The sequence below is a fragment of the Amphibalanus amphitrite genome, unplaced genomic scaffold (genome assembly GCF_019059575.1).
Source record: "Amphibalanus amphitrite isolate SeventyFive unplaced genomic scaffold, NRLGWU_Aamphi_draft 000121F_arrow, whole genome shotgun sequence".
Lineage (NCBI taxonomy): Eukaryota > Metazoa > Arthropoda > Thecostraca > Balanomorpha > Balanidae > Amphibalanus > Amphibalanus amphitrite.
The window spans coordinates 770905-796708 of record NW_024881616.1 but is presented as its reverse complement, the minus strand read 5'-3'; the positions used below and the strand labels follow the sequence as shown (position 1 = coordinate 796708).

The following is a 25804-nucleotide window of genomic DNA, read 5'->3' as shown; positions in this document are numbered from 1 at the left end:
ACAGATTTCATTCCCCTCCGCTGTCAGTCAGCTGGCCGAAGACTACGAGAGCCCAGATCACAGCCGTCTACAAGTGAAAACGCGAACTAGCAATAAGTAATCACCAATCACACACAACTCTTCAAAGCTTTCATTTATTTGGAACCAAAATAACACTGCGGGCACGAAAAAGCTTCCTTTACCATAAGCAGGACTACATGGTACACAGCAGTCAGGCGGTGAAAATCGTCTATGCTTCAAGGCCATCCTAGCATCCAGCGTAAGAATAAAGCTGCAACATCAATGCACCTATAGCAAAAGCGTTAAAACGATAAGCTTACGATCCTGTAGTCTATATTGTAGTCTACATAGTACATACCTATATATGAGCCATAATAAATGTAAAGCGGTGATACTACGTCTTCACTACAGCTGACCCAAACACCTAAACTAGAGTCACAGCAGCACATCGCTCACTACAATTTGCAGCTCTAATATATACCCGGCGGCCCTCAACGTTTGCCAAAGCACCGTATCGTCTATATTTTCCACCAGTATATAGTGCAGGGCAAGCATTATATGAATACTTATATTCAAAAAGGCAATTACATATAAGCGGACCGGATTAGTCCATAAACATCTTCAGCGCTTTCCAAAAACGTATATGTTTTATTTTGTTTTACTATTTTCTATTGTTTGTTTGTTTATGTATACTTATTATATGTAGATACGTCTTTGAAAAGCGTTGAAGAAGTCGTTTATAGACGAAACCGGTCCAGTAATATGTAATTGCCTTTTTTAATGTATTCATATCATACTTGCTCTGGCCTCTGCACTACAAAGCACCGAATCTAAGAAACACGGGCAACAACCTACGCAGATACTAGCCCAAAGACCACTAGCCCAGAGGCCTCCATGCCAATGACTGTATGGTAGCTTAAGCAATAACACAAGAGCTTTCTAAGTTCTATAACACATCACTGCACTTCGTGAGAACGGAAAAACATAGTTCTAACAGTAAACGGGTGTGGCACCCCTCGCACCCCACGCCATACACTACATATGCAACTCAAGATACACCATAGCGAAGTAGATGGAACAGTTCATAGAACGCTCTTAAAACACAGCCAAGGGCTCCGGCTAACGGGCGAGTACTGCAAACTTTTTACGTTTAGTTTAATTATGCTCGTCCAACGTTAACAATTGATTTGTAGTGGATTCACGGCAGTCAGTGTTGGGCTTACGCCATTGTTTTTTCAACCTACTTGAGAGGCATGTGCTTGACTTACTAGCTTGAAGACAACAGTGGAAGCCAATAACAACACAAAAAGTGTACAACAGTCGCCATGTAGCCGGTACTTAATACTAATCACGCGGATAGCAGGGAAACAAAACACAGAAAACGGGTTCTTATTTATGGCATTACATGTACGATAGCAATACATACATGTACATGTACAGGGTGTCCAGAAAAAACGGATACTATCATATTTTGCTGTAATTCCGAAAATAAACACCTTACATTTTAAAATGGCACATGCTTGTATTCGCCAAAATATAGCAAAACAGACAGCAGGTGCCACATGGAATGTAAACTCTTTGGTTAGTTGCGGCAGCTCCTCAAAGCAGATACTCAATGTGAGCGGCCTTACGGCGGATCAGCTCCAGCACTAGCACAGTCTGCAGGTGACTGATGGTCATGTTGACCATCTCGGAGGGCAAGCAGACAACTTTCCAACGACGCATTACAGTGCTCATGAGCTTTGCCAAATCTTGCACTATAAGCACATGAATTTGGAACAAAATCGGCACGTGCGTTAATGAGTGCGACTTAATTTCCGTAGTATCTTTTTTTTCTGGACACCCTGTACAGCGGCAATACATATACCTACAGTCCGTACAATACAGTCCAATGCAGTCCCTAATACAACACAATCCTGTGTGCGGCTCCGGACGTATCTTCGATAGAACATCACAATACTGCCACACAACGGTGCAACATGAAGTCACACCTCGTATTCTTCACAAAACTCGACATTTCCTTACACGCTACCCTCCCATACACTGAAAGCCATACATGAGCCACGTTGTTACAATAAAAGCAAAAATTGCCGAATCTTACCACATTTTCACGTATAATGCGTCCGTAGGAGTTGCAGTGGGCCATTCCGGCGCCCACGTTTGGATCTCAGCGGCCGGGAGCACACTGGCGGCTGACGCGCCTGGCGAGGGCGCGGCCGAGGCGGCGCGGGGAGAGCTCTCTTTCCGGCAGGGGATTCGGGTGGTAACGGCTGTGTCGGACGGACGTCCAGCTCGAGCTGTCTAGTGCTCGCAAGGTTGTGATGATGCTCAAGTGCTCGTGATATGGTGATGTTGCTCACAATACAGCAAAGTCAACGCAACATTCGCTTTGTTCCACGGTCTAAATGTCAATGCCATACCAAGGGCGAATCACAAAACACATAACAGGTATAGTAACACCAGGCGCACTCCGCCTTACAGGGTGTCCCATAAGTTCGTTCTCACCTAAATTTTACGTTTTTAGGCTTTCTTGCTTAAAGGCACGCTGAAATTGGTTCGTAATTGAGCTTACATGGTTGCCATGGCTGGTAGAAATATGCTCCACAGTAGCTAATTTCTGTAGACAAAATAGTTTTTGCTAGAGAGCCCGCTTCCTACAGAGACGGCTAACGCCGCAACATAGAGGTCTCCGATACGGGTACGTCTCAGCATTTAGTCAGCACGTGACCATTCGCGACGATTGAGGGTGATTGAGGCCTACAAGTCTGTAGCCAATATCCATCGCTAACTGGACGCACAGTCAGCAAGTGACGCCGATGATTTGTTGGGAGTCAATCACTGCAAGTTTATCCTCTTTCTAGCCAGCCCTCAGGAATGAGCCAAGTGGCCAAAACTGTGTGGCGTCAAAGTGGCCATCAAAAAGGTCAAAGGGTTAGAAAGTTGGTAAACAGACTTTTCAGGATGGATTACCAGCTGTCTAAGAGTGTTCTTTCGGGGTACATAACTCAAGGTGACTTAAGCTTTGCTTACCGGAGGGCACAAAACAGTCAAAAACGTCTTAAAATGGCCAAACATGAGTTTCGTTATGCCTGAGGCTAAACAAAACTAGAGGGCTGATGACATCAACCAGGTCATCTGGACTAACTAGTCCACGTTCGAGATGAAACACCCGTCCAAACCCGAAAACAACCCCATAAGGGCGAAGGAGGAGGCCTTCATTTCGTCCCGTTATGTTCCTATGCAAAAGGCCAGGGTTACTGTGTTGTGGGGTTATAGGCGTTCTGGAGTTGATCAAGTTACAAGTGGCAACCCAGAAACAGTTTTGGGAAGCAGAATGCTTTTCCAAGAACATCTAGGAGGAATTTCAGCCCTCAAGCTGAACTCGAACCGCGAGTATGAACACATTTATAGAGGAGAAAATGGCATCCGGGAGGTCGTAGGCCCATCTTCAGGCAAGACAGTGCATCAGTGCACAGGTCAAGCAAAGCTTAAAAGCGGTGCAAGGAGACTGTGACAGGCGTTTGTAGCAAGATCACATGCCAGGCACCTCATCGGATCAAAATTTCATAAAAATTTGTTGGTTATGCTGAAGTTGAGGCTCGTCGAAGCGTAGCGCTGTTCCAGCCTCGAGGAGCTCACGGCGCATGTCAAGTCAGTCTGGGTTAACTTTAAGCCTGCTATGCAGCCAAACATGCCGGTTGGCATGCCGCAGCATGTATTCGTGTGTTTGCCTATTAAATGGGGAGCACATTGAGGGGTCATAAATATACCAAAACGCAATGTACTCTGTTTCACATGCAAACATAATGTGAGAACGAACTTATGGGACACCCTGTAGAGCACACTGTTCCCTCGATATCTTTCTCGTACCAAGCATTGGAGAAGCGACACGGTCGAATAGGTAGGTACCCCTCCCGCCGGGCAGACCCCTCTTCAAACGAACACCCCCACCCCGACTCCCGAGGGGTGTGTGCCTCACCCCACAGCAGGGTACCCCGTCCATCAGCACAGCGGGTCAGTCCACCCACCGCCGGTGGGACCAGTGGTGTCACTCCTCCCTTCAGGACGGGGGGTAGAAACCGGGCTTCGACAAGGAAGGCATTTAATCACACGGTTTATAGTGGAAATGATTATCAATATGTTCGGTGCAGTTCATGGGCGCACTGTTCACAGCGCACGTTACATCTGTTAGGCGATACTCTGAGTTGAACTCGGTTACGACTACAAGACGACTAAAGATCTAGCACATACGAAAAGAGAGTGAAAATTGAGTGCATGATTCAACCATCTACATAAAGCAAACCTTTTGTCCCGCCCACCCAAGGTAGGTGACCAAGCGACGCTGCAGATACCAAATACATTTCCAGAGAACATGGAACATGCATGTCCCTATTCTCTGGTCATGCTTTGACGGACAAAATGTCTGATACGTCACCGATCATCCCCAGAAGGCTGCGCAGGACATCTCGTGTACCGAACGATATCACTGAAAAAACTGTACTGAAACCCACTGTACGAACTTAACGGAACTGAAACTTTCGGTTTCAGTCTGAAAGACAAATATATGGGGTGTTGAAGAGTTCACACTCATTACCGACCTTTTAACAAGCGTGTCATCATTTGAGGCATTTGGAGTTTTTCTTTCGCCACTGAATATATTTTGAGGATACTTTTAAGCCTTACCTTTTCGATATCGAATAGTGCAATGAACCGACTTCGGTATCGTTTGGAATCACATATCTGACCCAGTTTCGTACAGCACAAAATACCTATCGGCATCTTCCGACCAGCTTGACCACACCCTGTGCAGCTCGCCAAAGGCCATGATACCTCGGTTACTAGCGCTGTTCTCTTCGTACTGTGTCCTGATCCCTGCTCTCTCCTATAACCTCATCCCGCTACACCGACCCTCGGGGCCTCTGTCTCGCTCTGCGGACAATGTAAGCAGGACATTGAGATCTCATAGACCGGCATCGACTCTCAGTCGGCAGACCAAGCTGTACGAGCTCCGCCGGGCCGCCGCTGAAAGGCACGGCTGACCAGCAACTCCCTTACGACCCGCCCCCTGTAGAAACCCCGTCCCCTTGGAACCCAACGACTCGCACCAATTAAGGACACTCTTCTCAGTGTAAATTAATGTAGCTTATGTCAATGTAAAGCACTTATTTTGCCAGTCGTTTTCCATTCAGGTGGAGCTAAGACTCCCCTGGTGCACCCGGTCACCTGCCAGGCTCTCGGACACGGGGCGCAGAGTCGGGTTAGACAGGGACCCGGCCGGCAGGGCTCGAGTCGGGTCCCTCCCGACCGCTGCAGTGCCGCACCTGCGAACAACGGTCACTTCATTAGTATACCATCGGCAGTGAGCTCAGTTAGCATAGAGAACATGCATACGACAGCTGCAGTGACAGTGTAAATAATCAATATACTGTTAGGCAAGACTTTCTGCAAGTAGAGTACCAATGTGGAAGAGAAGATTAAGCAGGCTGAGGCTGAATATTTGTTTGTCCTACTTATGTCTATGAGTTATGACTGTCACATTCCATCTTATCTATGGTAAATTTGGCATAAATTGCAATGCGAGAACAAAGTACGGAAAACAGATCACTCAGTCGTAACACGTCAACAGCAGCCTGGTATTTCGTTTGAGCGCTATTTAGCACCGATCGTAGACCGTTATTGTAAATTGTCCCCTGGAGATAACCTGTATGCTCCGGGGGGGGGGGGGGGGTAAACTAACCGTCAGCCGCGAACGAGTTCCGTTATCCGCCTCATACCGTGGGTGATGTACCACGTAAGACCTGCCGAATAGCCGGGGTAGAGGGAGGGTCACATACGGACATTGGGACGGACCACAGTCAGTCGAAACCACACTATACACGAGCCGACCGGCACCCGGTCCCCACTGAGCGACAAATACCGGACGTCGATACTGAAAACCGACAAACCAGCTGCTCCACAGACCGACTGGAATGACGTCACAGTCTCCGCAACCGATAAACAAACGCCAAACCAGAGTTAATCAGCAAATGCTTTAAACATCAAAATGGTGTACGGCCTGATATACAACCACTCATGATTTCGAAATGCAGGCAATTGATCATGATAACTTGATAAACCAACTAAGTTACAGATAAACCAATAATGCCACCCGATAGCTGAAAATATTATCCTCCCGAGAGCCTGCGCAGCCATTTTGATGACGTCAATATCACGCAAAGGCAGCGTGCATGAACAATGAACATGCTTGTCGGTGTCCCTATTATTTATCATTCTTATCACCGAATCATGGAGCCGATAAAACGTCTGGCAAGTGAGGCCCAGGAGGCTGCCGCTCATAGTGCAGAACGTTGAAACATATCCCTAATCCCACCACTCTAAGTCGCCTCAGCCCCATTGTCAGATTACCGCGACACCCAACGATACTGTGACACCAGTCCTCGGTGATACCTTGAAACCATCATTCCGTCTCTTATCAACTCGAGTACAGCCCAAACATACCGCCCACCAGCATTAACTGCGCAGAGTGCATCGGTCACAGATTGACGAGAACAGTCACAACCAACAAACAAGGTCTCCCTGTCGGCACTCAGAGGCAGCTCTTGCCACCGAGTTGATAAATCAGCCCAGTCCCTCGCCTGTGGATGTCGTCCCCCACTCCCATATCTAGCCACGCTGCCTCTCGTGCCTCTCAGAGTCGCTCACCTTTACTGTCTCTCCTCTCTAGCGGACCGGCCGGCGACGTGTTGTACGAGCCGCACTCGCGACACTTGAGGCCGATGATGTGGTACTTGGTGGGCCCCGTGCTGTGGCAGTCGCAGCAGAGGACGTTGATGTAGGTGTGCCGGTACTCGGCAGGCACTATCGAATGACGGATCGCCTTGTCCATCCGCGCCCACTCCTGTCGGGAGTAGAGACGTTAGAGTAGAGGATACAGATAGATAGATAGATAGATAGATAGATAGATAGATAGATAGATAGATAGATAGATAGATAGATAGATAGATAGATAGATAGATAGATGGAGAGAGGGCGAGAGAGAGAGAGAGAGAGAGAGAGAGAGAGAGAGAGAGAGAGAGAGAGAGAGAGAGAGAGAGAGAGAGAGAGAGAGAGAGAGAGAGAGAGAGAGAGAGAGAGAGAGAGAGAGAGAGAGAGAGAGAGAGAGATGGTGGGAGGGGAGGGGTTGACCATCGGACGGTATGCTGGGTCAGACGATCACGGGGTCGGAGTTGAAGGTCATGCGACAGGGGCAGAGGCAGACCAAGCAGTACAGTTGGGAAGATAGGGCCGAGTGCGCCGGAACTGTCCGATAAACACTGAGCCAAAGTGAGCGCGTCATGCAAGCAAAATGTACTCAACGGGTCGCGATAGCAGCCGTCAACTATAAACAACAGCTCTCAACTGCTCAACGGAGCCTAATAAATACAACATCTGGCTGCTACGTTTAATATTCATCAGTTAACGACGTCAAAACGCTCGACGCTCGAAAGACGCTCGAAAGCGCAGACACGACACAGTGGCACCTCAAACACTCAGCCAAATCTGCGCACGTACCAGCTTTCTGTTTTTGATGGAGACCTTGCACTTGGGACACGTGTTGAGTCTATGTTGCACCATCTCCTTGTAGCAATGTACGTGCAGCAAGTGACCGCAGGGCAGCACCTGTCCTCCACTGCGTGCCGAGTGGATATCCTCCAGGCACACTCCGCAGTCGGAGCGGCCGACCCCCTTCAGACACTGTGAGGTGGGGGGGGGGGGGGGCTAACATCAGTCCGAGTCATAAACCCCTTCCAGACACTGTCGACAACGAGTCAAATATCAGTTGGAGCCATAAATCCCCTTCAGACACTGTGGACAACGAGTCAAATATCAGTGTGAGCTATAGCTCCCTCCACACACTGCGGGCGATGTCAGTAAACATCAATCAGAGCCGCTACTTGTTCGGACGCGGCACCGGCCGGCCACAGACCCTGAGTTGCTGACCGGAAGGGGGAGGGCGGGGAGACATGGGGCGCCGTGCAGCCTCCGTCGGCAGGCCGGCCGCCACTCCTGGCGCGCTTCAACCACGTGTCGAACGGGGGCGCGGCGCGCTCCAGCGCCGCTCGGCCGCGCAGGCGGGGGCGCGGCTCAGTGCCGACAGGAGTGTCGCGTGACGAACAGTGTCTGACCACGAGGTCTGTGAGGAGTGTGTGGAGAGCAGGCTGTATGGACAGGATGCGCGGAATCTCACCTGTTGGAGAGGCCGGTGCCGGACGGAGCAGACGACCGAGCACGGCCGTCAGCCCAGCCAAACGGCCGGGAAAGGCGACAGAGCGCCCGTCTGAAGACAAAACGCGACGCACGCGAGACGAGAGTGACAGCCAGTGATTGGCGCACATATTGAAATCAGGTGAGTGCAGCTGTGACGGTGGGCATGTCAGGCAGTAGATAATCGTGTGGGGTTGTGTGGTAGCGTCGTGACTGGCGGCGCAGCGTGTCACACCGACCGACCTTGTGATTGTTTTGCATGATGTTTGGCAAACACAGGTCGCACTCGGCACAGTGGAAGAACTTGTCCCGGCCACCGGAGCGGCAGATGCCGCACTCTGTGCAGTGGTACTGGCCCTTCTCTTCATCATCGTGTAGCCGGCACACGTCACAGTAGTACTGAAATAACACACACGGGGAACAACCGTTATCACACATCACATGAATACTGGAATCACACGCACGGGACAGCAGCCGTCATCAAACGCACAACCACATTAATCCTATCATCAACAACATTCAACCGAATACCTATCACCACCCGGCACAGACAGCGCAACAACCACACAACTCCGATCGCGGAGATAACATAGGGTTCTATCCTACAAAATGTTTGCCAGAGTGCATTATTATGCAATGGTTCAACCATGACTCTATTTGATTATTCAACAGCGCATGAAACCTGCATGAGAATATCCCCACGAGTCCGATCAAATAAACAAAGCAGTGGTATGGAAATGCGCATGTATTCCCCCCCCCCCCCCCCCCCGCTGCCATTCCAAGCTTTCATCACCCAGTCCCTTCCCCACGGAGCTCATCTGACCTTGCCGAGCCGTGAGCCGCAGTGGGCGCAGTCCTGCTGCATGGGTTGCCTGGTGTCGCACTGTGTGCACACCATCTCCTGCACCTCGTGACGTTTCATCTCATGGTCCTCCTTCTCGTCGTGGCAGAACCGACACGAGTACACCCTGGAGCAGCACGGTGCCTGAGGGGGGGGGCGGGGGCGGCAATCAGCTGAGTGAGTGCGGCAGTCAGCTGAGCGGACCGTCAGATCCATCCACACACGGCACTGACCTTGAGTCCCTGCCAGACGGTGATTACACAAGCAATACTGGACAGTAGATGAATGGCTGTGCCTTTGGACCTGGGCGTACCACTGCTGGATGCCACCCTGGGGTACTCAATCAGTGGCATTAACGGTAGGTACTACTGGAGCCCGCTCTGGGGTACCGTGGTCAGTCATGGGTAGTGCCTGCCGCACATTGGCTCCTATTCAAGCATACCCACGCACCCAGTCCGATTGAATGGTCACGAATACTCACCACGGGCCGTGCTTTACGCCGGTAATGACTGCAGCCATCGGGATCCAGTTTCACATCTTCACTGTTAATGCTGGAAGGCCCACTATTACCGCCATAACTGGAGCCTTCTTCACTACTAGTACTGGAAAGCCTGTTACAGCCATCACTGGGGCCTTCTTCGCTGCTAGTACTGGAAAGCCTGTTACAGCCATCACTTGGACTTTCTCCGCTGCTGTCGCCGTCATTGCCGCTGGCCGATACGCGACCAGTCCTCGGCTGGGCGTCTCGTTCGATCATTGCTGAAGGCATGGCTGTTTTTTTCTAAGAAAATAGCTTCCTGTTTAGATTACTGCACCTAGAAGAAAACAAAACCATGTCTTAGGATTCAGAAGACGATCGTTTCAAATACAGTAAAAGTACCTACGTCTCACTGGTGGAACCTACTCAAAAGACAGCAGTAACTTATTCGCTGGCTGTGAGTCATGTCGCCGGGATCCGTCGCACAGAATTGCTGGTGACAACCACGTTCGGTACTGGCAAAACCATAACGTGCTCTTGCTGTCATCCATTCTATTTCTAACCCTCTGAGCACTATTCCAGGGTAGGTTGAGGTAGGTAACATGCGGACTCCAGCACCTCCCGTGCACGCTGCGGTGCGCTGTATGTCGCGAACCCATTGCCCTCCCGCACAGCAGGCGTCCGGTGGTTATCCCCCCGGGGACCAGGCTGGTCAGACGCGCAGTTCACTCGTCGGTGTTTACGATAAATCATGCAATAAGTCAACCATACATATCCCGACACGGTATGCTACAGACTGCAGATGCAGCGTGTCGTTCCTGAAATATCACGAATTACCTACCAATTATTAGGTTACCGATTAATGTCAATCGCATGTGTAGTTGGTTATCAGTTGAACAATCACTTCAAGCTCGTAGGTAGCAGAATTTCGCTACACAAGGAAAGAAACGAGGGAGGTGCGGTGGTTCGGTACCTTTTCGTTTCGTGTGCAGTTGCAACCAAAAATTCATCATTATCTCGGCAAGCGTTTTTCAGCATTTGTTCTTTGTTTGTTGTACCTAGCTATTGAGTAACTTACGTATGCTTATTTATATACACTGTGCGTATGCTAATAATGTCAATCGCATGTGTCGAAGGACGAGCTCTCTGGTGACCACACATGATCCATGCTATCAATTTGAGACCTTTACTGAGAGAAGCCAACTACGGTGTGGCCTCTTTCTGCTCCCGGCGTTTTATTCCCTGGGTGGGTTAACCCAGTCTAGCGTATATTCCGCTCAGGGCCACGGTTGTTTTTTACGCTCGCCCCAGTCGAGATGCAAAGTTAATGGTCACACGAAGCTTATTTGGGACCAGCATGCATATCGATGAAAGAAAAAGGCTGTAGAATCGATTAAATTCGAAGTCGTATATTCAGAGGCCCCAAATAAACTTCGTGCGACTATCAACATTGCACCTCGACTGGGGCGAGCGGCGAAAACAGCCGCAGCTCTAAACGGATACCGAAAGGCTAAGTGCTAGACGGGGTTGACCCACCCGGAGAATAAAACGCCGGGACCAGAAAGAGGCCACAATGCCAACGCTGCTTGCAACACTCAAAACATCTGTTAATTTTCTTGTTTTTGTTTTCTAACTCATTCTCCTACCATGAGGAATACTATATGACAACTTTGCAGCCCAGTGCTTTATAACATAATGACCTTATATTCATGGTTGAACAGAATAGATAGGTTCCAAGTCAAACCAAACCATAAGTAATCATATGAAAGTAAACCACCCTCTATTATACATGCACAAACAATGATTGCCTGAAATGAAGCAGATTGAAATGAATATAATCAAATGAATAACTAAACAAGTATGCAAGCATCTTGATTCTGGTACCCCCCCCCCCCCCACACACACACACTCACACATTTTTCAAGGTTTTTATATTAAATATTTTGGTGTACTTTTAATAAAGATGAAAGTGTTGTTATTCTTATAAAAATGAAAATCAAAACACTAAAATAAGCTTAGCAGGGAAAGACAAAGTTGTGGTTCTGATAAAAATACAAAAAAAGAGAAAAGTTCTGGCACAATAGGAACTAATTACCTAAATATAAAATTGTTAATGACACATGTAGGCTAATAAACCTCTATTTTAACAGGACTTATAGTTATACCTTCACCTGCTGTCATTTACCAGGTAGGTACTAACATGCAGAGATGCAGGTAAGTATACCATGCATCTCTGTACAACTACAAACATGATGTACAAAGCAATAGCCTAATGGACTTCAGCAATTTCTATATCTATTAAGTTGAAAAATATTGAGTTTTATGACTAAACATATAGAAAACTTCAATTTCCACATATACCTAGCCAATAAAACATCATTGCTGTTAGGATTATTTGATTAATTTTTAGTGAGGATTTCAGCTTCAAGTACCTATCATGTTCATCATGAATATACAAGGCAAAGAAAGTACACATGTTAGCATACCCTAAAAAAGGAAACTTGAATGAACAATCAAATATTTAAAGTCAAATTATAAGCTTTTTGAAATATCATTTCTGGTTCACTAAATCTTATTTAAAACATACTTTTTAACTTGTCATTTACTGCTTATTTCATGTAGTACATTTATAAAAGTACACCGTTATAGAATGACCATTAACCTTTCAACAGCAACATAGGTACCTAATCTTAAATAGGTACCAGCAAATGCCTAAAAATATTTGGTTTGGATAAGAAAACAATAATAATTTGTTTAAAATGTATCATCTAATAACACTTTGAGAAAAAAGGAAAGTTTGGAATCTGTATAAATAAATCTTCCATTTTAATCATTCATGAATGTGCAAACCTTTGTGATGAGCATGTACTAGGAGCTAACATATGTCAGCTGCAAGGGCAATTGTAAATCATGAGTAAGGTGTCACGGTAATCGTTCTAATTCCTAAGCTTGAGCTTACACACCAGTCTGCAAAACGTGGCAGCCAGCTCGACGAGGTGTTTGGGGCAGCCGGAATCCTGCCCCAAATGGGGCAGTTAGCCTCCCGGGCAGTCGAATTTCTGCCCCAAATGGGGCATCTAATTGGGGCAGGTTAGATTATGCCCTAAATGTACTATATATAGCATAAAAACTTCATATCAATACATCACCCGCGCTAATTTAAGTCGGTCGCGGTAATGAGACTCGAACAATTTTTTAACGAAAGGATCTGATCATTGGTCAAGGTTATATTATATAGAGCGGCTAGTGTTCTGGTTAAAATGTGATGATGACGCAGTTGGGGTGCAAAACTGCCTCATGTTGCCATGGCAACGTCGAATCAATCGGCAGCGAGGGGCGCATTTCGTTTTTGCAACCAAAGAGAGGCGCTTCTCGGACAATGCCCCAATGCATCATTGAAAAACTGATATTACACCTCGTCTCGGCGATGATCAGCTAATTGGTGGCTTAGATTTAAGTGTGCAGAGTATGCTCGTCTCTTAATCTGTAGGTCGCGGGTTCGCAGCCGGTCAGTTAAGCGTTTTAGCACGCGTTCGTTTCTAAGTGGAAATGTGGATATCATTTGGCCGGACGGGGACGGCAATCATCGTGAGGGCTATACAGCACATTTACGAGTGTTCGATTAGGTCAGGTTTGGTCTGGTTCGGTTTGGTTTGATTTGGTTTGGTGAGGCTAGAAAGGAGTATCTCCGGGTAGCGCCTTTCCTTGGTTGCTAATACGAAACACGGCGCGTAAAACATTCATAGCCCCGATGAAGGGAAAACTCGAATATGGTAGCAGTTACAAATGACAATTTCTGCGCTTCAGCGACGTTTGTGGCGCAGCTCACTTTTTCTCGCGTGTTTCAACAATACTCTGCTTCTATATTATTTTCCACCGGTAGCGTGCACCCCGCCCCGGTCCGCCCCGACTGCAAACGGTCTGCCCCGGTATTGCCGAACTCTGCCCCGATTTCTCAAAAGCTGCCCCGATATCTGCCCCCGCCCCACTGTGTCTGCCCCGACGAGATCTCGTCGAACCCTGCCACGTTTTGCAGACTGGAGAATGAGTAGGTAGGTACGGCCCAGTCTGCAAAACGTGGCAGCCAGCTCGACGAGGTGTTTGGGGCAGCCGGAATCCTGCCCCAAATGGGGCAGTTAGCCTCCCGGGCAGTCGAATTTCTGCCCCAAATGGGGCATCTAATTGGGGCAGGTTAGATTATGCCCTAAATGTACTATATATAGCATAAAAACTTCATATCAATACATCACCCGCGCTAATTTAAGTCGGTCGCGGTAATGAGACTCGAACAATTTTTTAACGAAAGGATCTGATCATTGGTCAAGGTTATATTATATAGAGCGGCTAGTGTTCTGGTTAAAATGTGATGATGACGCAGTTGGGGTGCAAAACTGCCTCATGTTGCCATGGCAACGTCGAATCAATCGGCAGCGAGGGGCGCATTTCGTTTTTGCAACCAAAGAGAGGCGCTTCTCGGACAATGCCCCAATGCATCATTGAAAAACTGATATTACACCTCGTCTCGGCGATGATCAGCTAATTGGTGGCTTAGATTTAAGTGTGCAGAGTATGCTCGTCTCTTAATCTGTAGGTCGCGGGTTCGCAGCCGGTCAGTTAAGCGTTTTAGCACGCGTTCGTTTCTAAGTGGAAATGTGGATATCATTTGGCCGGACGGGGACGGCAATCATCGTGAGGGCTATACAGCACATTTACGAGTGTTCGATTAGGTCAGGTTTGGTCTGGTTCGGTTTGGTTTGATTTGGTTTGGTGAGGCTAGAAAGGAGTATCTCCGGGTAGCGCCTTTCCTTGGTTGCTAATACGAAACACGGCGCGTAAAACATTCATAGCCCCGATGAAGGGAAAACTCGAATATGGTAGCAGTTACAAATGACAATTTCTGCGCTTCAGCGACGTTTGTGGCGCAGCTCACTTTTTCTCGCGTGTTTCAACAATACTCTGCTTCTATATTATTTTCCACCGGTAGCGTGCACCCCGCCCCGGTCCGCCCCGACTGCAAACGGTCTGCCCCGGTATTGCCGAACTCTGCCCCGATTTCTCAAAAGCTGCCCCGATATCTGCCCCCGCCCCACTGTGTCTGCCCCGACGAGATCTCGTCGAACCCTGCCACGTTTTGCAGACTGGCTTACACATGCAGCAGCTACACTGCATATTCAAATTTGAATTGCTAAGGAAGATTAAACATGTAAAATAATATTGCTGACATAGTTTTCTGTAAATTTCTTGCTAAATAAAATAAAAAATTAAATTTAATTTAGAAAACCATTTATTTCAGCTTCCGTATGGTCTGGTGCGCCAGGATGGTCTTCATATCTAATAACGTCGAAATCTAACAATGAACGGTGAAATACTTACTACAATCAAGTGAAATGTGCTTATGTTAGTCGTTGATGATTAAATCTACAATAAATTCACGAAATCACAACCGCACCTGGGCCAAAAATTGACGGCAAAAGTCCGGGAATCCCCACTCAAACTCTTTGTTTACAACGTTCACTAATCTGCGCAACGCAACGGACGGTGACTCATGCAAGGTGTTAGTGCTGCCAAATGCAGAGGGATCCCTTCAAAGCTAGGCATTCGACATTCTGACCAGTAAAACCAGTATAAGTAATCTTGATATATGTAGTTAGGAGACCTTTTCCTCGATAATTAATTGGAAATTCAATAAAAAATAAATATTATATTGTTTGGCAAATTTTCGAACAACAGTTCATTCTCAAGCCACATGAAACAATTGACTAATTAATCACATATAATTGTGATTTCGGTATTTAGGGCCTTGGGCTCAGCCGAACTTTTTTTCAGCGACCCACCAATGGGAATTTCCGGATGCTTTGATCCTCCAATTCTGGATTAATAATGATGGCTAATATTCGAAAGGCTTAGGCAGATGACAAAACCACAAGCAATTTGAGGTCACTGTGCACTTCCAATAAAATTTCTAAAAAACAGATGGTAAATTAATGAAATAATGATACATCATACAACGCCTTACCTACTTATCACTCTTATCTTTCTAGTTGAGGTTTATTTGCCATCAAATCAATTCACATGTCTTTTTCATAAAAAGATCACTGTTCAGCGCAGCAAGTCACGAAAAAATCTGACGCTGATAAAAAGGATAGATGAGGCTACATCCCCCCTTCAACATACACACAGACGGCGCGGAGAGCAAAATGAAAGCAAATTACGATGTGGAGTCTTACCGAGTCTTCCGTTTACGCAGGCGCGGCTCCTCTTTGGAAGCTGTGGGCGTGGGCGGCACCGACAGTTGGAGGGCTGCAGCACTGGTGTGGGATTGACGCTAGCTATGTGCTATCACAGTAGGTACAGGTACTGCAAAATACTGCGCTATCAACATTCTGCACTATCTGCGACCGACCTTTATCCAAGATACACTTGACACACAAGATAGATGCCGACACAAACAAGGTACAAACTGCTATTCTGAAAGGTTATTTCGAATGTGTACCTATGTACCTATAAGCATTCAGTGAAATAAATCGAGCGCTTATGTAATCTGGAAAAAATGCGAAACATGCAAAACTAAACTGAACAAAATCAGCCTTTAGTCAGTTTTAAAACATCTGAGTAGCATTCTGATTAGTGTTGTGTCTGTTTCAGTACTGCAAAATGGCGTCGTAATGTTATCGGCAATAGTTCTTCCCTTCGTCTGTTCTAACCTGTCACCATCCCCCCCCCCCTGCGGCACGTCAGGGTCACCGTTCTGATTCAGCCGCTCACGGACGACGACCACCGAGCTGCCAAGCTCCTCCCCCTCCCCCTCGCACCATCAACGAGCTGCCTGTATCCAGTTCCCGCGCGTGCCCGGACCTAAAATAGCCCCCAGTGGCCGTGTGGCTCCAGGGCCGCCGCGCCGGCGGATTTCGTCGCTGCCGAGTGCCGACGCTAGCCGTGCCGTCGGCGTCGACGCCCTCTCTGAGCAGAGTCGGCCGAGAGTCAGCGAGGAGAGTGAGACTGTCTTCTGAGACTGACGGCCAGTCGTCGGTCTGCCATCCCACCGACTGACTGACCGACTGACCGACTGGCCAGCGCACCGACCAGATCCGGCCGTTCGTATAGGCGCAGTGGGTGGTGGACGGAGGTGGTCGGTGGACGGCGGCGGCGGCGACGGCCGTTTGCTAGTGAGAGTGAGATACCTATACTCTGAGTGAGAGTGAGACATAGAGAGTGAGTGGAAAGTGTCAGCGAAGTGACAGCAAGCACCACAGCCGACCGTGGGACCGATAAGAAGCCTCTCCTGCCGCCTGGTTAGTCATCACACCTGACCTTGTAAGGAGAGGACTTCTGTAGCGTGCTTGGTCACGTGACCTGTTGAACGAGCTCCGTCGCAAGTTCCAAGAGGGTAAGGGAGTGTATTTCTATTCTTCTTACCTATTGGCGTGTGTCAAAAAGGCCGTAACCGTCTAAATATAATCATGTCAGAGCGTTCATACTTGGCACTGACAAATTAGGTAATAAATACCGCACTTGCCGATCATAGGTACCTAAATAATTTTCTAAACATTTTTCTGGCAATTAGATATTTATCAGCAATAAACAATTATACAAATTCAATATCGCATAGCCCATGACTTTCTGTAGGCGTCTTCACTAGCATCCTCTGACTGTCTCAAGCTTTTTTTCAAATACTCTCCAAGACGGGATGTCATGTAAACGTAATTAATTAATTAACGTAATTAATTAATGTAATTACGTATGTTCGTTTTTGTCTCAAAGGACGCCCTGTGACCGCTTGACCTTCCAACGCTCGCCCTGTGCCCGCCTTAGCTGATACCGGGTGACTGTCTCAGCATGAACATTCAATGATGAGTGCCAGTTTCTATATTACAATACACATTGAGGTCTCCGTTGACTCAGCGAGTCGTTACGCCACCACACTACTCCTGGCCACGACGTGCGAGGTGCGACAGACGTACATATTTGTAGAATAGCCCTGTTATGACAGGACAGATACCTAATCATAAATGTCGTCGCGAAATGTCATCGGCGACGGCACTTACCATATTAAATTCCTATCTCTTACACTGGCATGTGATCCAGAAAGGCGGTCTTTTAAGCTGGGGGGGGCATACCCCAAAAAGTTTCTCCAAATTCTAAAAACGCATCGGATTTCGATTTCTTACGCATACTGCTGTTAAGTTTGAAACAAACTTTTCCTCATACAAGTCGTTTAGTTTTCATTTTATTGCCGAAAAACGATTTTTTGTCGATTTCGGGTGCTGGGGGGGGGGGGGAGAATTTGTCCCAAATGCCTAACCCTGGATCCGCCAGTGATCATATATTGGTGCATTTTAATCAGCTGATGTCACTCGGCAACAGGAGCTTAAATGTATCTCAGCTGACTAAAACGTTTTGCTCACTTTCTTACCCATCACTCCTTCAGGAATGTTAACAATAGCAAGCGTTGGCACGCGTGCATTAAGTGGCCTCAGAATGTTGACAGCCGCAGCGCAGGTGTTAAAACACGCTAGTTCTTGACCCCCTGCCAATGAGCCCGCGACTAAGACAGCCCCCACTCGAGGGGGAGAAGAGATAACTCCGTGGCACGCACCGTCGCGTCGGTGTCTATTTCTGAACATGACTTCACTGGCGCGCCAGCTATATCCGTCCATCGCAGTCTGTTGGACGTTGCGTGTCGGTCCGACTTAACGTGTCCAACAGACGATGTGTCATCCCGTGTTTCTCTGACCAACATGATTCAGCACGACCGTAACAGAGCAACTAGACCGGACAGGAACTAGTCACAAATTATGAAGTCATGCTCACTACACCACTGACGCCATAACTCACACAGCTGACGTCATATCAATGACGTCACTCATCTGACGTTACCCGTCTGACGTCAGACATGTCTCCGCTCTGCCCGCAGCAGCCGGCAGTATAGCCATGCCGGTGTCGTGGCGCGGGCCGCGGCCGGCCGTCACCGTACAACAGCTGCGCGAGCTGCTGGTGGCACCGTCGCGCGGCGCCATGGCCTTTCCCAGCGAGCCGTACGACGAGGTCTATCCCGGGATCGTCATCAGTGACGCGTGAGTGACGTCACAGAGCGGCCGGTGGTGCCGCGTGGGTCTGCCAGGGGCAGCCAGTCGCTGTGGCGGAGCGAAGGAGTAAGGAGGTCCCGGAGACTTTGTAACGCTATGTTACTACACACGTCAATCTAAACGACCGGTATGCTCGCACAATGAACCCGACTCCATTGAACCCATAGGCGGCGGAACGGGGAGGGCACCGGGGCACCGTGCCCCTTTGATTTAGGCATTTTAACATTAGCCCTATGGGCGTTGCATGGAAAGAATGGGACCAAAAGTCGGCAGTGCCCCCCCCCCCCCCCCACTTAATTGAAGGTGTTCCGCCGCTACTGATTGAACCTCTAGTCTACAGTAACTTTTAAATATCCATACCAACTTCTTCTGAAGCATCGCCACATTCACTTGGCCGCTAAAAAGTGCACAGTACACAGTACACGCCCTCTCCCCATACCGGTCAACCAAAACTCCCCCGTCTCTCTATTTCTCCCCACAGCGCCACCGCGTTCACCCTCACGCTGTTGCGCTCGCTGGGACTCCCCCCTCAGTCTCTATGTCTCCCCACAGCGCCACCGCGTTCACCCTCAGCCTGCTGCGCTCTCTGGAACTATCCAGTCTCTCTATCTCCCCCACAGCGCCACCGCGTTCACCCTCACCCTGCTGCGCTCTCTGGGGGTGACGCACGTGCTGAACGCCGCGCACGGCATCGACAACGCCACCTACTCGGGCTGCTACGTCAACATGCACCCCTGCTTCTACCGCTCGGCCGGCCTGGCGCTGATGCGCGTGCCGGCAGAGGACGCCGAGGAGTGTAACATCGGCGTCCACTTCGGCGACGCGGCCGAGTTCATCGATGACGCCCTCCGGCACGGAGGTATGGAGGGATCGGGGAGAAACACGAAGGTAGGGGATCGGGAGGGAGGGTCCGAGGGGTAGAGATGGGATTTGAATAGGGTACGGGATCGGCAACCAAAGTTAATATCTTCAGAGCCGTGCCATATATAGCGTACAAATTGACCATAAGAAAAAAGCTAATAGAAAGTACTAACAACTAAACATATTTGTATATTTGTAGCATAAGCCTCCCCCATATGATAATATGCAATACAAAGCTTGAAAAAGCATGTGCAATTGTGCACACCCTTTGCTTCAGTGCTAATAATTCAAAATGGTTTATACACTGATATCAGCAGACGGCAGTACTAGAGTCCGCTGACACTCGACTATCAAGTGTCTCAGACTGAATTCAAATATCAACTAGTGCCGTGGTGTTACCCCTATGCAAACAAATTTCTGCATTATGCAGAGCGCAGTTAGCGGATGCATGATAAATCTCTACAGATATTTGTCACAGTTACAGATGTTGCCACAGTTTCAGGCACTGTCGGAGGGAGTTACAGACACTTTAAATATGACCACCTGCATGCTGGTCATAGCCCGCTCCAAAATAGTTTCGTCACTTTGGCCACTTTTGGTCAGCTAAAGTGCGCTCAGCCTCAGTCTAATTAAAAGTGATGAGCAGTCGGTTTAAGCTAAGCTCAACCATTTATGCCGCGAAACGGGTGCAGTTTGGTAGTTCGGATAAGACCAATGGGAATGGGTATTGGTTACACACAAGTTACGAGTATATTTAGCGTCATCGCAAGCGGAACCGGGGTTCGCCTCCCAACGGTCAAGGATTTCAAATTGCATCATCTAACGGGCGTCGTCTGTAGCCGTCTTCTCGATCAGAGATGAGAGCTCCCTTTGCCCGAATCAATACACAATCGTGTTGCCAAAAACTGATGTTTAGTTAGTCACCGCACCCCATATTACTGGCTTGTTTAATTAAGCTACGAAGCCTTCAGGCTACGCATGGTACTCGTATATCTCAACTTAGTTTACCAATAGGTAATCCTTGCGAAACAGATTCCCAGGCATTTTATTTTTACTTTGAGGGGCTGCGCTGTCGTCTTGCTTTTTGTTGTAATTAATTATTGTTGCATATCCAGAAAAAAGTAATGAAAACACCGATGAAGATGACTTTAAAGATTGTGCAACTGAGTTTTATAAGAAATGCATTTCAAAATTACGACACATAAAAGCTATAACAACAATGCGTACTGCCACTTCGCCATTTAAATGCGTATAGACGTTCAGTTAAAAACTATTATACATTGATGGACCCTTTTGTCTGAGCTGTTTATTGAAGCAAACTGAGCGAGTAGCATGGGCGACTGATCACGAGTAGCCAGCATGATCCGCGTCCCATGAGGACCGCGCTGTCCAACGGCCAGCCGATTGAGCAGATGTTTAGGTACGAACATTGAACCGGTATGCTAATAGGGTACACTTTCCGTCACCTTACCTGTTGGAAGGTGATCACCACTACGGCAGCAATGCTGTTCCTGATTGATGTGTCAATTGAATGCCAGTGTCAAAAATTGATGCAGTTTACTAAACACTGGCTGCTTATATCGGGAACAAAGTTTCCACTGTGTCAGAAACGTGCCGAATCTGCACACGCGCAGACGCACACGAGTCACGAGGCTAGGTCACTCGGTGACGACGTGACGCTGTGCTCACGGCTCCGCCACGTCCGTGGCAGTCTGCCGTCTGACTACACTAGCAGCGCAATCTTGCAGCAGGCGTCCTGTTTGGCCAGAGACCAGAGACCGGTCGCATCACATATACATAAACTTACAGTTGATGTGCATATGTGACGACAGGGCGACCCTACAAGGGGCTCTGAGGGGTAAATGGTGGATAGGGGTAGTTGGTGCCCCTTTTATAGGGTTTTCGTGGATAGCGAATAACGTTCATAGCGACACCATTCAACGCTTTACAGTTGATGAGCTTGTACATATCTGTTATTAAGTACTGTTGTATATATTGTTATATATGTATAGGCTGTTGAGTGCTGAGCCTTTAAAAAATCAAAAAATTAATTTGTCATAGCTTCTTTTTCCGTGTCGATTTGACCGATATCATACCCGACAGCAGGAAACCACCAGCGTTCGCCCTTGTAAACATGTTCAGCAGCTTTACTGAGCAGCCAGGCTCTATGCCAGCCATTGTTTACATGGTCAGATGAGGCCCACTCATGAATGCGCCATGAGCATTTGCATTATATATAAGCTTGCATCTGCATGGAGATGCAAGTTCACTCTAAATAAAATAATCTACCCTTTCCGTATCTCAGAGCACCAAAGTAGCCGTTGGACAACGGTAGTCCGATCCATCATAAAACTTATTGTTGCCGTGACTTGTCGAGTGTTATGGTTTGTAACTTACTGAGAAAGAAACAGTCGGGGCAGGCGAATGCACATTGAACAGTCCGTACCGAAATATCGGGCCAACACTCGAGAAATGAATAATGGTGTAGAGAAATATAACTAAAGGAGAGGTGCGCATGACAAAGTGTATCCAGGGTATATTGGACTAGGAGTGTATCGGGAAAACTCACTTGATTAATTGCATATAGGGCAAAGGCTGCGGTTCTCAGCAATATCTCGAGTCAAAAGAACCAGTGTTTTAGGCGTAGGACTCCTCTGGTAATTGTAAGCAATGTTGAATGCTAGCCGATCATGTTGAAGTTCGAGCTCCGCAGTTCCTACTTCCTCTCTCTCTCTCTCTCTCTCTCTCTCTCTCTCTCTCTCTCTCTCTCTCTCTCTCTCTCTCTCTCTCTCTCTCTCTCTCTCTCTCTCTCTCTCTCTCTCCCTCTCTCTCTCTCTCTCTCTCTCTCTCTCTCTCTCCCGCTCTTTCTTTTTAGCTCACTCTCCACTCACTCACTAACTCGCTCGTAATCCACGCTGCAATAATCGATTCACGTCTCGCCCGCCTACAACGAGCTCGTAACGTGCTTACTTTCGCTGGTGATAGATGGCAGCATATGCGTGTGCCTGAAGGATGCTGCGCCGCCGTACACTGCCGTATTGCGGCACAGTATCCATTAGCCGTCAGTAGGACGTAGGAAACGGTGCGGCGCGGACCAAAAGACGGCACTTCTCTTGTGTCGTCCATACAATGAAAAAGCTGATTTCTCAAAGGTTATGTTCAACTTAAGGTTTCTTCAGTTAAATATGCACTGCATATCGATTTCATTTCTTCATCATGATGCAAACAGAACGAAGGAGATGGATTCGGGACCACAACAATTATATTGGATACAGAATAACCGAATTGGAATACGGCAGGGGTGAAGCCCCGAAATCACGTTTTCCGACAAGAAGGCCAGCCCGTGCCTATCGTATCACGATAGTGACAGGATTGCGCGTTTCTGCTGCAGGGAAGGTGCTGGTACATACACTGTGTTCAGGGGATGAGCCGCTCAACTGCTCTGGTAGTCGCCTGTGACATGGATTGGCACGTTTCTGCTGCAGGGAAGGTGCTGGTGCACTGTGTTCAAGGGATGAGCCGCTCAGCTGCTCTGGTGGTCGCCTATCTGATGATCAAACAGGGGATGGCCGTCACAAAGGCTCTCAGCACCGTCAGGTGAGTCACCAGATACCTAACATCAGTTTTGTTACGGCAAGATAATGCTATTGTCAGCAGATTTAATTTACCTGCCTCATCGATTGCGCACTTATAATTGTAGGGGAGATCCGTGTAAGACGCCCAGGGTCGGTAAGAGGCCCTATTGCTTTTTTTACCAAACCAATAATGTTATTTATTGTTTAATGTTCTTGTAAAGCAGAAGCCCTCTTGAAACAACAACTCACGAATCCTGAGGTATCAGGTGCGTTGCAGCGACTTTTGGTAAGCCTGTTTCTGTTTTTGCCGCTTTACTTGCTAGATATATGCATCTTTATCACCCTTATATATCTGAAAAAACAATGGCTATCAAATGCAATCTTATCTCATCGAAATTGTCACATGTTAGCTTCAGAATAGACCATGTTCTGGTGCGCTGCAAATGTGTCATAAACCATAAATATTGTGACGTCAAAACACTGCATTTTTGTAAGAGGCCCTCCCTTCGAGGATGATAAAACGCCCCCCGATAAAAAACGCCCCCGATGCTAAAACGCCTGCACCTGCGGCAGGCGTGGCATTCTTTTTTCAAGGAGTTTGTTTTTGTTTCTTTTTTTTCTGTTTCCTTTCTTAGAAGTAATAGGTACAATTTTCGTTGGTCATCAGCGTTTGGTTGTGCTAGTTTTCGCATTGTTCGAGCGCTTTGGAAGTGTTATTGGTTTCGATAACACCGTATTTGCTTAGCTTTTCGAAATAAAAGGCCTTGCAGCTGTGTTCGCAAAGCGTCTTTTACAAGTCGACTTGACTTGTAAAACACCCGAGGGGGGGGGGGGGGGCGTCTTACCATACCCATAGTGTAAGAGGCCCTTTTGCAACTTTTTCCAAAATGTTAAAGTTTACGGTTTGTGTACCCCCTAGATTCATTTTGAATGCAAATATGTATGGGAAAATGATGCATGCTCACAGCGCATGCACACGTTAGCTCTTAAATATTATCAGTTGTCTAAGAATAGCAACTGAGCTTAAGGGGGGGCCTCCTGCACCACTCTCCCCTACCTTTGCTTCCCACGTATTTAGCAAACAATCGTCCGTATTGAAAGTTTTCCTCTCGACAGATTGTCCTTTTTATTCGAATCCTTTTTTATATTTTATTTTATTCGAATGATTTGGGTCATTAGGGTCAAAGCTTAACACTCATTTGCCAAAATCTGAATCGTTCCTTGCGGCACGAGTTTTGTCCCAGTTATTTATCTCACCCGTCCATCTGACCTCTCCCCCTCACACGGCTCCCTTCCAGGGCGAAGCGGGCCATCTTTCCCAACTACGGTTTTCTGATGCAGCTGATTCGCCTGGACGAGCAGCTGGCGTCTGGGTCGTGCCCTCCGGTCAGCACTTCAGAGGTCAAAGGTCGCCGACCCGCCCCGCCGACCAACTCTGGAGCCCACCGCTCTAGTCGGTATCCATGACCTCCACGGGGATAGCGGTGACGGAAAATGTGACGGCATTCGTGACGGAACATGTGACAGAGTCGTGATGGAACATGTCGGAGTCGTGGCGGAAAATATGGCGGTGCCAGTTTCCGGTGAGGAAAGTGACGACCCCTGGGCGATGCGAATTTGTCACATCTCAATTTGTGACGCGAAATGTGACTAATGTCGGCGGGAATCACGACGCTCCCGTGTACATACCTGTGACGGCGGCTGATCCGTACTGTCAATCTTGTTCAGGTTCTCCGCCACTCGTCCGTCGAAATGTCTCGCCAAAGTATGTATAAGCACCCTTCTGAGTCTGATCCATGCAGCACCCCAAGCAGCAGCGAACTAGCGCAGTGACGCCAGCTATGACTAGCCGGAAACTCCAGTATCGCGCCTTGCAGCCATGTGTGGTCTCCCAGAGAAATCCCCGAGACCGAGATTCTCCAGTGTCGAACCCCCTGTCCCCCACATTCCCCACAAACACCCCACATACTGTACAGCTTATCGACACGCTGGTAGTGCAAACTGATGAACTCATAGGCGCCCCTCCGGCGCCTGGGGGGGGGGGGGTGTAGAGGGGGCGGACAGGAGGCGTGTTATCAAAATGCAAACTGGCCGCTGTTGGAATATGCATATATCGGGGCCTCGGGAACCCCTGAGCAGCCGGACAGTGCAGTATGCTAAGCTGGTGACTAGTGACTGGTGGTTGGTGCTGTTGATCAAGGTGCACCAACTGACGGTCGTGTCGTGCTGGGTCGCGGAGAGGGGGCTGTTCCCGGTGTTCTGTTTGGACTAGTCACTAAAGGACACGGGCGCCGGTAGGCTGGTTTGTCATTGCCGCCGGACGGGGTGAGGTGGCCGCTGCAGGTTTTCGGAGACATGTCCAGCAGAGGTTTGTTTATGAGATGGACGGTGGCGAGCGCAGGCAGACCCAAGTGTTGATGCAAAGTGCTGGGCTTCTATACATGGTACTTGGTAGTACGTGGGAGAGCGCGAGGGACGAGTGTCCAGACTGCGAGTGGGGTGGAAGCTGCGACTTTGAATATCAATGAAGAGGCCGTAGTGTTGGTTAAGTCATGAGTGCATTCCTGTGAGGAAGACGCGCGATTGCTTTCCATGAGGCCCTATGTAAAACATGCATGCGGAGGCCTGACCGTCGTGAATCAGCTTCCGCTTCGATAATGTGCAATACATTGTGCAACGAGTCCCCTGAACAGAGGCTCAGCGGAGAACAAACGCCGGT

The 25804-nt window shown here is 48.2% G+C and overlaps 2 protein-coding genes across 9 annotated transcripts; one reads left to right on the top strand and one right to left on the bottom strand.

Moving 5' to 3' along the window:
- Nucleotides 1–120: 120 nt before the first annotated feature.
- On the bottom strand, nucleotides 121–21254 carry LOC122381474 (RING finger and CHY zinc finger domain-containing protein 1-like). Of its 5 annotated transcripts, XM_043365693.1 has the most exons (10): nucleotides 15013–15087; nucleotides 9567–9900; nucleotides 9068–9229; nucleotides 8488–8643; nucleotides 7552–7734; nucleotides 6703–6898; nucleotides 5738–5798; nucleotides 3838–5321; nucleotides 1853–2478; nucleotides 121–1440 (listed from the first exon to the last, which is right to left on the bottom strand). In XM_043365693.1, the coding sequence occupies exons 2-7, from the start codon at nucleotides 9852–9854 to the stop codon at nucleotides 5740–5742; spliced, it is 1044 nt and encodes a 347-aa protein (XP_043221628.1). In that variant the 5' UTR covers nucleotides 9855–9900; nucleotides 15013–15087; the 3' UTR covers nucleotides 121–1440; nucleotides 1853–2478; nucleotides 3838–5321; nucleotides 5738–5739. The 5 variants fall into 5 exon arrangements, with proteins under 5 accessions (XP_043221628.1, XP_043221629.1, XP_043221630.1 ...); XM_043365694.1 differs by lacking the exon at nucleotides 15013–15087 and adding an exon at nucleotides 20982–21254 and having other exon boundaries at nucleotides 121–2478; XM_043365695.1 differs by lacking the exon at nucleotides 15013–15087 and adding an exon at nucleotides 15791–15897 and having other exon boundaries at nucleotides 121–2478.
- Nucleotides 8040–25797, top strand: LOC122381476 (dual specificity protein phosphatase 3-like). 4 transcript variants are annotated; one of them, XM_043365700.1, is made up of 6 exons: nucleotides 14524–14543; nucleotides 15912–16016; nucleotides 18478–18637; nucleotides 19270–19508; nucleotides 22996–23107; nucleotides 24384–25797. In XM_043365700.1, the coding sequence occupies exons 3-6, from the start codon at nucleotides 18495–18497 to the stop codon at nucleotides 24550–24552; spliced, it is 663 nt and encodes a 220-aa protein (XP_043221635.1). In that variant the 5' UTR covers nucleotides 14524–14543; nucleotides 15912–16016; nucleotides 18478–18494; the 3' UTR covers nucleotides 24553–25797. The 4 variants fall into 4 exon arrangements, with proteins under 4 accessions (XP_043221634.1, XP_043221635.1, XP_043221633.1 ...); XM_043365698.1 differs by lacking the exon at nucleotides 14524–14543 and adding an exon at nucleotides 16302–16950 and having other exon boundaries at nucleotides 15453–16016; XM_043365696.1 differs by lacking the exon at nucleotides 14524–14543 and adding an exon at nucleotides 16209–16950 and having other exon boundaries at nucleotides 15868–16016.
- Nucleotides 25798–25804: the final 7 nt, after the last annotated feature.

Excerpts from the sequence above, each read along its gene's own strand:
- LOC122381474 (XM_043365694.1), bottom strand. The coding sequence starts at position 9,854 with ATGCCTTCAGCAATGATCGAACGAGACGCCCAGCCGAGGACTGGTCGC. Across the intron at positions 8,644-9,067 it reads GCGGCTCACGGCTCGGCAAG|TACTACTGTGACGTGTGCCG; the intron begins GTCAGATGAGCT and ends GTGTTATTTCAG. Across the intron at positions 6,899-7,551 it reads CCATCAAAAACAGAAAGCTG|GAGTGGGCGCGGATGGACAA; the intron begins GTACGTGCGCAG and ends TACTCCCGACAG.
- LOC122381476 (XM_043365699.1), top strand. The coding sequence starts at position 18,495 with ATGCCGGTGTCGTGGCGCGGGCCGCGGCCGGCCGTCACCGTACAACAG. Across the intron at positions 18,638-19,269 it reads GGGATCGTCATCAGTGACGC|CGCCACCGCGTTCACCCTCA; the intron begins GTGAGTGACGTC and ends TCTCCCCCACAG. Across the intron at positions 23,108-24,383 it reads AAGGCTCTCAGCACCGTCAG|GGCGAAGCGGGCCATCTTTC; the intron begins GTGAGTCACCAG and ends GCTCCCTTCCAG.